Genomic DNA, 12767 nt, shown 5'->3' on the forward strand with positions numbered 1-12767 from the left:
GAAACGGGAATCTCATCAGGGAAAGAAGACTTGCAAGATACGAGGACACATACTCTGGCAAATGTTAACCGAGTTTTTCTGGCAGTGAGGGAGTCAACCGCAAGCGGGTGGCCAACAAAGCTTACGATTTTAGATATTCCAGCGGGGTACCAAACAGCAAGGGGCAAATCAACAATTTTTATCCAGATAGGGATAGAGGAAAACTCATCTCGTTGAGGCTTGAATTTTGGAGTCCACTTTTGAAGAATGAAGGGACGCCCGAAGAAGAACCACGGACCACCCGAGCATGCAAGCTGGTAGTCTTCCGGAGAAGAAAATTTGAACAGGAAGAAGCCATCGTTAAGCGAGAGGAGCTCCACATCTCCCTTCGGGTTCCAAGCTTTCTTGACCGAGTTGAGAAGGCTCAAACAGGTCAGCTATGGCCCGATAGAGTAACCAATGAGCGAAGAGCCCCAATCTAAAACTCCCTTAGCAAGCTCATCAGTAGAGAAGGGGACTTTCGTAGCCGGAGGGACGAAGGAAAGCGAAAACTCTTCAGCAACCGGATCTTCCTTAGTGAGATTAGAAACAAAATTCAATCCCACAGGACAAGCAAGAGCCGGAGGAAGAGCACCAGGCAGGGGAGGGAAATTAGAGTGGTAGGCGGAGGAGGAGGCCATAGAAAACGCACCCCCCCCCCTCCCCAGGCGGAGGCTTGGAAGAGGAAGAGAGAAACGGCGGGGAAGCTAGGGTAAGGAAACCCTAGCAGCGATGCGTACAAAACATCTCTTATCTTCTTTATCACGCAAAGAAGAATGAATCTGAGTGACAAGGCAGGAAATTTTGAGTTCCTGGATGACCAGGTCACCTCCTCTGATGTGGAAAAATATTTCTCCTTCTTTGTGACTTCATGTGCTGTATATCATATTTGGAGATCGAGGAATGAGAGGCGTTTTGCTGGCAAAGTTGATTCAACTAAAGGCCTCATTACGAAAATTAAACATGCTATTCGGTTTAAGACTTTACACTGGAACAAGCTGGATTTGCTTCTTACGGTATTTCCTTCCTGTTTTACTGATGGCTGAGCGTTTTGATGGTTTTGTTCGGCGTGCTCAGCAATTCTATTTTTGGGGGCTTGTATGGACTATACAGACGATGATGAGTGGAGCTAAACCTTGTGGGCTCGGTTGGTCTCTTCCCTTGGACGGCCTGCTTCTGCCGCATTTCTCTTCGAGCTGGGTCTTCTTTCTGCTGGCATCGTTATATTTATGATGCTGTTTGGTTTTTTGGTGGATAACAAATTTGCTGCTTCTTTCTGGTTTTGCTGGGTGGCTGCAGGCAACCAGGGCTGAGTGGTTTCGTGTTTTTGGGTCTTCCTGACATCTGTTTAAGCATTTTTGCTTAAGGGTTTAGCTCCTTTAAGCCTGAGTATGATTTTGTTATAGCCATTAGTCCCTTTCTGGTTTTGTTCTTTTTTGGTTGCTATGGGTTACACGGGTTATACATGTATTTTTGGTTGCTAAACCTTTTTTCTTTAGGTTTAGTTCTTTTTGTAACCTCTTTTCTTTTATATACGGGCTTTGCCCCAAAAATTCCCCAAAAAAAACGACTAGTATGTGAATGGGTATTAAGTTAAGAGAGTTGCTATTTGCATGTTTTGCATTCTTGCAACTTGTATTATTTTGACGATTAAAAATATTATTGTTTTATGTATAGATATCTCCTAACACTTTTTGGAATATTTGTTTTTGCTCTAGTGTGTACTAACATTTTAGGAAAATCAACTCCAAACTATGAAGACTTCAAATCAAATTCAGCATAAAGCTTTAAAAATGTTTTTGAATTGAGAGGGAGTGATTGTAATTGAGTGAATATTCACAACACACACATAAGGGGGAATAACTTTTGTGAACTGATCGTACGGGATGAACATAGTTTGTACGGGACGAACATAGTTTGTATGGGACGATCATGTCAATTAACCCCTCGGAAGAGCAATGGATCGAACAGGCAGTAAGAAAATTTTTCTAAGTCCTAATCGTCCAGGACGAATTTAATATTCATCCCGGGACGAACGGCTCTGGATTCTCACGTTGCACTGTTCGTCCAGACAAAATGCATGGTTCATCTCTGGATGAAACTCTCTGTTTAAAATTGTATAGGATGAAATTAACCTTCATCTTTGGACGAAACTCTCGGTTCAAAATCGTACAGGACGAAATTAACCTTCATCTCTGGATGAAACTCTCTGTATAAAATCGCCCAGGATGAAACTTGTTCATCCCAGGATGAACCGAACCGACTTACCTTAGTTGGTTACATCCTGCAGGGATTTGGAAACCAGCCTATAAAATAATCGTTTCGTACCAAACGAACCTAGTTTGTACGGGACGATGATTATGTACGAACATAGTTCGTACTAATATACTTTAGGATCATTTCTGACACTTTAAGTAAAATCGCCCAGGACGATCCACGATCGTACAGGATGATCCACTGCGTACAGAATTGAAAATTTGCAGTTTTTGCGCAGTTTTTCTTGTCTTTCCTATATATAGTCCAAATTAGTCTGCCACCAAATCTTTTTGGTCATTGATCTTCGTGCTTATTGAAAGAAGACTAAAGGAAAGAGTGAGTGAGAGCATTCAAAGAAGGATTTCTACCACTGGAGCATGAAGGCTTTACTTGGTGTTCAAAGGAAAGATTTCCTATTTGTGATTTGAGATTACTTCATACTTTTCTTTCTTTACTTCTAGATTTCTACTAAGGATATCTGTCAAGGAGATTGGATTCTCTGCCCACACTAGGAGAGTGTGAAAGGACGAAGGGTTCTCTGCCCACACTAAGAGAGTGTTAAAGGACGGACGGTTCTCTACCAATACTAGGGATAGTGTAAAAGGACGACAGTTCTCTGCCAACACTAGGGATAGTGTAAAAGGATGACGGTTCTCTTCTGTACCGGGTAGTAGTGGAAAGAGTATTTGTAAAGTCTTTTCCGCCTTGTTGTGGGTGCAAAAGGAGAGACACTATTGGTATTAGTGCAATACTTAGAGGGTGCCTCTGGGGAGTGGATGTAGGTTTGATTTAGACCAAACCACTATAAATCTTGTTTCATTTATTTTTTACTGTTTCTTTAATTTTACGCATTTTACTGTTTAAAAAGTTGTGGTTGAAAAATTTTTTTCTAAAAATTCACTAAAGTTATTTTCGGTTCAACTCATCAAAAAGAGGGATAATTTTTAACTTTCAATTCACCCCCCCAATCATAAGTTTAAACTACTTTTTGATTAACGTAGATGGCTACATTTGGAAACCAAAACACACATGAGGGTTACTCTATTACTAGACCTCCACTGTTTGACAATATATCTTTTGATTTTTGGAAAACACACATGTCTACTTTCTTATAATCCCTTGATTATCGTATGTGGATCTTAGTCTAGGAAGAATATATAAAACCAACTAGATTCGTTGATGGAGGTAGAGTTGAAACACCTTTTGCAGACTGGACTATAGAAGAATGTGACTTAGCACAACTAAACACTAAATGTTTGAATAGTTTCTTTTGTTCTTTAAAATCTGAAGACTACATGCGGGTTTCCACTTGCAGAAGTGGAAAGGATAAATGGGATAGACTTTGTATAACATATGAGGGGACTAATGAGGTTAAACATTCTAGACTTAATATTTTGTTGCATGATTATGAACTGTTTCGCATGAAATCTAATGAATCCATTTCTGATATGTATACAAGATTTACTCAAATAGTCACCTCTTTGCATGAACTTGGTAGGGAACTAACGAATGCTAAAATGGTTAATAAGATTCTTCGTTGTTTACCCACTACTTATGATGCCAAAATTACTGTAATTACAGAGTCTAAAGATCTAAATATTTATTCAATTGATAATCTTCTTTGTTCACTTACTGCTTACGAGAAAGGAGTTAGCCAAAGAAAGATTGATGCATGTGAACCACAAAAGGAAAAGAACATAGCACTAAAAGTGGAAGAGTCTGAGAGTGAACACTCACAACTTGAGGATGAAGACGACATTGCATTAATAACTAGACAGTTTAGAAGCTTTCTAAAAAGGAAACAAAAGAGACGCCAGCAATGGAATAGAGGTAAATTTAATAAAAATGACAAGGTTTCTAATGAAGTAATTTTCTATGAATGCAGGAAACCTGGTCATATTAAAACTGATTGCCCAAAACTCAAAGCCACTCCTAGCAAGGAGAAGGTAGAGGAGAAACCAATTATAAAGAAGGACAAGAAGAAGTTTCAAAGAGCTTTCTGGGCGAACTCAACTTCAGATTCATCAGAGACTAAAAAGGAAGAAGAAGTCACCAATCTTTGCTTGATGGAAAATAGTCTTTATCAGTCAGATCAAGAAGAGGTAAGTGACTTAACTTATGATGAATTAATTGAAGTTTTTGAACACATGCATGATGCATATAAGAAAATGAAGAAAATACATGATAGTCTAAGTTTAAAATTTGAAGAACTTCAAAAAGAACATGAAATCCTTAGGAAAGATCATGCCTTAATAGATGACAACCATATGAAACTACTCGATGAATTTGATGACTTGAATAAAAATCATGAGAATTTAAAATCATCCTATGCTGATCTTGAAAAAGAATTTAAAAAATTTAAGGATGAATCAGAGAGCAAAACATATCGAATCAATTATACATATCAAATTTTGGAAGATATGAATTCATTTTATAAGTTGAAAATAAAAGCTCTCGAGGATAATGGGATACACCCCAAACTTGAAGATTTTACAAATACTAATTTTTATCCTAAATATATGGAATCCCTTAGAAGATAAACAGTTGAAGGTTTAAAGCATAACTTATTAAGTATAAGTCAGCTATATGATAAGGATTATAGTGTAAAATTTTTTCCTACTAGCTGCATATTAAGCCTAAATGATAAAGATGTTTTAAATGGTAAAAGGGTAAACAATGTTTATATGCTAGATTTAAATTGCATTCAGACTCCTACTGCTTTTTGTTTGAAAACTATTTATGATGAGTCATGGCTTTGGCATAGGAGACTTTGTCACTCTAGCATGAAAAACCTTAGGAGGATTACCCAAAAGAATTTAGTAAGAGGTATACCAAAACTAGACTTTGCTAAGGACCACCTTTGTGATGCATGTCAATTAGGAAAGCAGGTGAAGTCCTCTTTTCAGTTCAATAAGGATCTTAGGATGAGTAAACCATTGGAAATTTTACACATGGATCTTTTTGGACCAGTTGGAATTGTGAGTCTAGGAGAGAAGGTATACTGATTTGTTATTGTGGATGATTACTCAAGATTCACTTCGGTTAGATTTCTATTTCATAAGAGTGAATCATTTGAGGAATTTAGAAATTTTTCGACTTGGATTCAAAGGAAATTAGGGTGTGAAATTATTTCTATACAAAGTGATCATGGAGGAGAATTTGAGAATGAGAGATTTAAAGATTTTTGTAAGGAGAAGGGAATTGATCACAACTTTTCTGCACCTAAAACCCCTCAGCAGAATGGGGTAGTCGAAAGGAAAAACAGAACATTAATAGAAGCCGCCTGAGCAATGTTGGTAGAATACTCACTTCCTAGATATTTTTGTGCTGAGGCAGTTAGCACTACATATTATGTTCTGAATAGGGTGAATATAAGATCTAAATTAAATAAAACACCCTATGAGTTGCTAAAAGATAGAAAACCTAATTTGTCTCATTTGCATGTTTTTGGTTGTAAGGTGTTCATTCATAATAATGGAAAATCTGCCTTAAGAAAATTTGATCCAAAATCCGATGAATGAATTTTTGTTGGATACTCAAGTGTTGGAAATTTTTATAGGGTATTCAATAAAAGAACTTTGATAATTGAAGAGACCACACATGTTGTATTTGATGATTCTAAAAATTTGGAAGAGCCAAATGTTATTGAAGATGAGATTGAAGATAACTCCCAAAAGATTTATAAAATAAACTTAGAAGAAAATGTGAAAGAGAAATTGGAGAGAGAAAACCCTTTGCCTAGAGATTTGAGATTTTTTAAAAGCCACCCAAGGGAATTGATTATAGGTGAACCTAGTGAGGGTGTTAGAACTAGGCATGTATTAAATAAGGAAGTCAATCATTCAGCCTTTATTTCTATTATGGAACCCACTAATATTAATTAAGCACTTTCTAATGAATTTTGGATATTGGCCATGTAAGAAGAGTTGAATTAATTTATAAGAAATAAAGTTTGGGAATTAATGTCAATGCAAAAAGATCAAAGTGTTGTTGGAACTAAGTGGGTATTCAAAAACAAAATAAATTACTTAGGAGTAGTCATTAGAAATAAGGCTAGATTAGTTGCTAAGGGGTATAATCAGATTAGAGGGATTGATTTTGAAGAAACTTTTGCCCCTGTAGCTAGACTTGAAACAATTAGGGTTTTGCTGGCCTTTGCCTGTTTTAAAGGATTCAAATTATATCAAATGGATGTGAAAAATGCCTTCTTAAATGGGGTAATCGAAGAAGATGTTTTTTGTAGAACAAATTCCATGTTCTGAAAATTCAAAATACCCAAATCATATTTTCAAATTGAAAAAGGCATTATATAGATTAAAACAGGCACCTAGGGCTTGGTATGAGAGGTTGAGCACCTTCCTACTTGAAAGATCTTTTGAAAAAAGAAGTGTGGATACAACTATCTTTTTGAAGAAATTTGGAAAAGAAATACTCATTATTCAAATTTACATGGATGATATCATTTTTGAATCTTTAAATAAAATCTTTGTGATGAATTTTCTAAAACAATGAGTAAAGAATTTGAAATGAATCTAATGGGAGACTTAAATTACTTTCTAGGCTTTAGCATTAAGCAACTTGAGGAAGGTACATTTCTTAGCAAATCTAAACATGTTAAGGACATCCTCAAAAAATATGAAATAGACAATGCTAAACCTATTAGTACACCAATGAGTTTCTCAGTTCAGTTGGATAAGGACCTTAAGGGAAAATCTGTTGATCAAAAGAAATTTAGAGGGATTATTGGATCTTTATTTTACTTGACTGCTAGCCAACCCGATATCATGTTTAGTGTTTGCTTGTGTGCTAGATTTCAATCAGAACCAAAAGAATCACATTTGACAGCAGTAAAAAAGATTTTAAGATATCTGTTAGGAACTAAGAACTTAGGAATTTGGTATCCTAAGTTTAGCTCTTCATTTCAAATTATTAGTTATTCAGATTCTGACTTTGCAGGCTGTAGAGTGGATAGAAAAAGCACTTCTAGAATATGTTAGTTCATTGGAAATTCATTAGTTTCATGGTCTAGTAAAAAATAAAATTTAGTGGCTCTATCTACTGCTAAAGCTGAATACATTGCTTTAGGAATTTGTGTGGCAGAAGTACTTTGGTTAAAACAACAGTTGATTGATTTAAGATTGTCTATAGGCACTATTCCTATTTATTGTGATAACACTAGTGCTATTTGTATTTCTAAAAATCCCATTCAACATTCAAGAACCAAACACATTGACATAAGGCATCATTTCATAAGGGATCATGTATCCAAGGGAGAAATTGAACTTACCCATGTTTCAACTGAAAATCAACTTGCAGACATTTTTACAAAACCTTTAGCCTTTGATACTTTCAGTACATTAAGAATAAAGCTTGGAGTGATTGATTTAAATGCTTAGATAAAAATATTTTCTGCAACATCATATTTTTTTGTGTTTGTTTTGTGTTCATTATGTTTTTTAGTTTGTTTATGTGATATTTTCTTCTTATAAGGTCTGTGTTTAAGTATTATCTTATTTATTTTTGTTTTGAGTGTGAAAATATAAATTTGTGGTCATCATTGTCCGGGACGAAAATGTTTCATACAGGATGATTTGTGTAGTATGATAAACTGTGAGATTTTGAACCGTTTTAAGATGAGTTTTAATATACTTCATCTGTACGATCGTCACGATCGTCCGGGATGAAATATTTTCAAACGACGGGATGAATGAATGAAACATTTGAATGGATAAGACAATTTTTAATATGAACTTCATCTGTACGAACCTTTGGTTCGTCCAGACGAACATATGTCGGTTCATAGCAGGGGACGATTTTCAACTGCCATTAAAACGAATTGAATTTTTGATCGTCCGGATGAACACATGTTCATCTGTACAATCATTTTGGTCAAAAGCCTGTACGGAAGGATGCTTCATAAGTTGTGTGTTTACGAAAAGCTGTTTCTTTTTTTACTCACTCGTTCGTCCATACAAAATTTTTTCGTACGGGACAAACAAAAATTTTGTCTGGTATGAACAGTCATTTTTCCATAAATTGACGGCAATTTTTTTACTGAACAGTCACTTTCACACATCTCTTTCAAACCTTTCTTCTCTTAAGATCTCTCAATGGCAAGTTCTAGCAAGCATCAAAAGTCTTTGACTAAGGGTCCACCAAGAAACTTGTCTGAAAACTTCCTTTCTAAAGCCAATGAAGAATCCTATGCTAGGTTTGTCTCTGCGAAAATTACCCCATCTAGAGTACTCCTACAGGAACAATTAACTTTTAAGGTAATGCACTTATTTGTCTCTACTCATTTTGGTTTAATCCTCACTTTAATACACTTCTACAATAGAGAAACCTTTCATTATTTTTTGGCAAACATGTCGTCAACTCCGACCATTCCATCATCAGTTCCTTTGTTTTAAAAAATAAAATTGAAATCACCAAGGCTGACCTTGGTATCTTCCTAAACTTAAGGACTGAAGGATTAAGAGCACACACCTTAAAATATAAAATTTTTTATTCATCCTTAGTGCAATGATTTTCTTTATCTTAATGTCTAAATTGACTCATGTCTTTGATAAATTCTTTTTATTATCTATGTTATATCACTTCTTAAATTATATGAAATTCTATGATTTCTCTAATATTTTAATTTTATTTTCATACCTTATTTCAATCACTTTCAAGATTAAATTATCAAATGAATTTCATACTTCTGCTTACATTTCAAGTTTTCTTTTCTTCTTCACTTTTTGCTATTGTCAAAAAGGGGGAGAAATTGTTTGTTTGTTTTGTTTATTTTATTTGTTTTTTGATAGACCTTTTATATTTGTCATTATTGTAGTTGTATGTTTTGTATGTTTCTTGTTTTGTATAAAATTTTTGAAAAATAAAAATTTTTGAATTTATGCCACCTTATTTTTTATGTATTCATCAATTCAGGGGGAGTTTAGGAGATTCTTAGAATTTAAAATCCTACAAACAATAATTATTTTGTCATCATCAAAAAGGGGGAGATTGTTAAGAGAGTTGCTATTTGCATGTTTTACATTCTTGTAACTTGTATTATTTTGATGATTACAAATATTATTATTTTATGTATAGATATCTCCTAACACTTTTTGTAAGATTTATTTTTGCTCTAGTGTGTACTAACATTTCAGGAAAATCAACTCCAAACTATGAAGACTTCAAATCAAATTCAGCATCAAGCTTTAAAAATGTTTTTGAATTGAGAGGGAGTGATTGTAATTGAGTGAATATTCACAACACACACATATAGGGGAATAACTTTTGTGAACTGATCGTACGGGATGAACATAGTTCGTAGGGGACGATCATATCAATTAAGCCCTCGGAAGAGCAATGGATCGAAAAGGTAGTAAGAAAATTTTTCTAAGTCCTAATCATCTAGGACGAAGTTAATATTCGTCCCGGGATGAACGGCTCTGGATTCTCACGTTGCACTGTTCGTCTAAACGAAATGCATGGTTCATCTCTTGATGAAACTCTCTGTTTAAAATCGTACATGATGAAATTAACCTTCGTCTCTGAACGAAACTCTCTAATTAAAATCATACAAGATGAAATTAACCTTCGTCTCTGGATGAAACTCTCTGTATAAAATCATCCAGGACGAAACTTGTTCATCCTAGGACAAACCGAACCGACTTACCTCAGTTGGTTACGTCCTGTAGGGATTTGGAAACCGACCTATGAAATAATCATTTTTTACTGGACAAACCTAGTTCGTACAGAACGATGATCGTGTATGAACATAGTTCGTACCAATATACTTTAGGATCATTTATGACACTTTAAGTAAAATCATCCAGGACGATCCACGATCGTATGGGACGATCCACTACGTACAGAATTAAAAATTTGCAGTTTTTGGGTAGTTTTTCTTGTCTTTCATATATATAGTCCAAATTAGACTGCCACCAAATCTTTTTGGTCATTGATCTTCATGCCTATTGAAATAAGACTCAATGAGAGAGTGAGTGAGAGCTTTCAAAGAAGGATTTCTACCACTGGAGCATGAAGGCTTTACTTTGTGTTCAAAGGTAAGATTTCCTATTTGTGATTTGAGATAATCTTCACTCTTTTCTTTCTTTACTTCTATATTTCTTGTGAGGAGATCTGTCAAGGAGATCAGGTTCTCTGCCCATACTAGGAGAGTGTGAAAGGATGAAGGGTTCTCTGCCCACACTAGGAGAGTGTGAAAGGACGGACGGTTCTTTGTCAACACTGGGGATAGTGTAAAAGTATGACGATTCTCTGTCAACACTAGGGATAGTGTAAAAGGATGACGGTTCTCTGTCGCATTGGGTAGTGGTGGAAAGAGTGTTTGTAAAGGCTTCTTCGCCTTGCTGTGGGTGCAAAAGGAGAGACAGTATTGGTATTAGTGCAATACTTAGAGGGTGCCTCTAGGGAGTGGATGTAGGTCTGATTTAGACTGAACCACTATAAATCTTGTATCATTTATTTTTTATTGTTTCTTTTATTTTACGCATTTTACTGTTTAAAAAGTTGTGGTTGAAAAACTTTTTTCTAAAAATTCACTAAAGTTATTTTCAATTCAACTCATCAAAAAGAGGGATAATTTTTAACTTCCAATTCACCCCCCCCCCCCCCCCTCTTGATAGCAGTGGGACATTAACTTAGGTTTAACAACCTATTCACTAAACTCAACATATTCCTACCAGATTGTAGAACAAGATTAGTAGTTCTACCTGATTGTAGAACATGGTTTTTTCTCTTCCTACCATGTTTCACTTGTCCTTTAGCAAAGCTAATGTCAATGTCATCTCTAGCAAAGCATTTAGCCGAAAATTGCAATTCCTCATTATAAGTAAGAACATCATAATTGACCTGAGAGGTAGAAGGGGACTTTCAGTTGAGATTCACATCTAAGGCATTAACCATTTTGAGGAAGTTCACCTTCCTCAAACAATTCTTCCTCTTCCGTCACCATGCTAATTAAACCAAGATCAATATTTTCTGATTCAACCAAATCCTTTTCACTAGAAACCACGTTAATGTCAGAATTAATCTGGATATTAGCAAGAACAACTTCCTGATTATGATTAGAGCAAGGAACATCATCAACAATAGTAGGTCTGTTAGTATTTAAAGAGCAATTAATAATAGGAACAACAAAGGTATTAATATTTAAAGAAGCAGAGTCATTTAACCCTTCTCCAACTCTTGGTGTCCCTTCCAAAATACAAGTGCTTACGGTCTGCTCAGAAGGGAAAGCCTCCAAAGTGGATGGGGAAGGGTCATTTAGTAAAGCTAAAGAAGCATCAACTATAGGTATAGGCGCATCACCCAACTTAGAAGTAATTCCTTCAATCTCAACAAGATGCAAGTTATCATTCTCAGACGAAAGAGCAACATTTCATTGAGATTGTTTGGACACAACATTTTCTTTATGTAGGTGGGGATGCAATCTAAAACATTCATTAAATCCATGACCATGCATTTTATAGTGAGAAGAGAATATAAGCAAATTTTCAAAATCAAAATTTTGAAAGTAACTGTTTAGCTCTTAGCTTAACCAAACCTCACTCGGGTGCTTTTTAGAAACTTCAAGTTCCACAAGCACACGAGTTACGGAGGGCCGAGAAATTGAAGCCTTGGCTTGATCAGTTTGTAAGGGTCTTGTGAAAATTGAGCAAGGACAAACAAAATTTATGAATTGAAAAAATCAAATCTCAAGTTAGGAAAAGCAATCCAAGCCGGCGCTATGGGTGATTCTTCCCTCACATCAAAGTTTGGTGTTCATTTGAGAAGACGCATTTGAAATCCTCAAATATAGTAAGATCTTCAAGCGAAGATATGACTATAATCAAGATTGTTCAATAATTGGATTGCAACATGGCGCAGATCCAACAAACCGACATGTAAGGAACCAAAAAATTTCAAGCTAATGAAAAACTAATGAATTACGTCCAAATTAGGACGCCTCAAAACAAATTTACCAACAAGAGTTATTGCAAAAGAAGCAGCTAACTGAGATGCAACTGAGTCATCAAATAGAAGAGTCGGACAACCCTTAAAAGATGAATGCATAAAGTTAAGCTTAGGAGCAGATGATGACAATCCTGAAACCACATCCTTAAATGATTGAGAATGGCTATCAGTTAAACAAGCGATTTGGGGGATAGATGACGACAGAGTCATCATCTCCCGAACTGAAACTCGAAAGAAAACTCAAGCGAAAGCCACAGGGAAACAAAAATATGGCCAGCTAAAAAGAACAAGAGTCGAAAAACCAAACAAGAAATCCAAAGAATCGAAGAACACAAGCTCCCGAAGGTGAACCCTAAATCGCCCCAGAATCGCCAGAGAGAGCAGAGCGCAACGTTACGCAATCTTTGGTAAATTTGTTGGCTTGGTCAATCTTATTTGGCTTCAAAATTTTAACATTTTTAGGTTTAATTGATTTATGGTTCCAAAGAAAAATTTATTAAATTTAAGTTTTAATGTATTAAAGATTT

The 12767-nt window shown here is 35.5% G+C and overlaps 1 protein-coding gene across 1 annotated transcript in view; it reads right to left on the reverse strand.

Annotated features, from left to right (window-relative positions):
• The window catches only part of LOC110100887, a 4362-nt gene extending 3703 nt beyond the window's left edge, over positions 1-659 (reverse strand). Inside the window, exon 1 of the mRNA XM_020828601.2 lies at positions 437-659. Within this exon, the coding sequence (XP_020684260.2) occupies positions 437-659 (223 nt within the window). The remainder of the gene's footprint in view (positions 1-436) is intronic.
• Positions 660-12767: the final 12108 nt, after the last annotated feature.

Source organism: Dendrobium catenatum, unplaced genomic scaffold (genome assembly GCF_001605985.2).
Source record: "Dendrobium catenatum unplaced genomic scaffold, ASM160598v2 fragScaff_scaffold_373, whole genome shotgun sequence".
In the NCBI taxonomy this organism is placed as follows: domain Eukaryota; kingdom Viridiplantae; phylum Streptophyta; class Magnoliopsida; order Asparagales; family Orchidaceae; genus Dendrobium; species Dendrobium catenatum.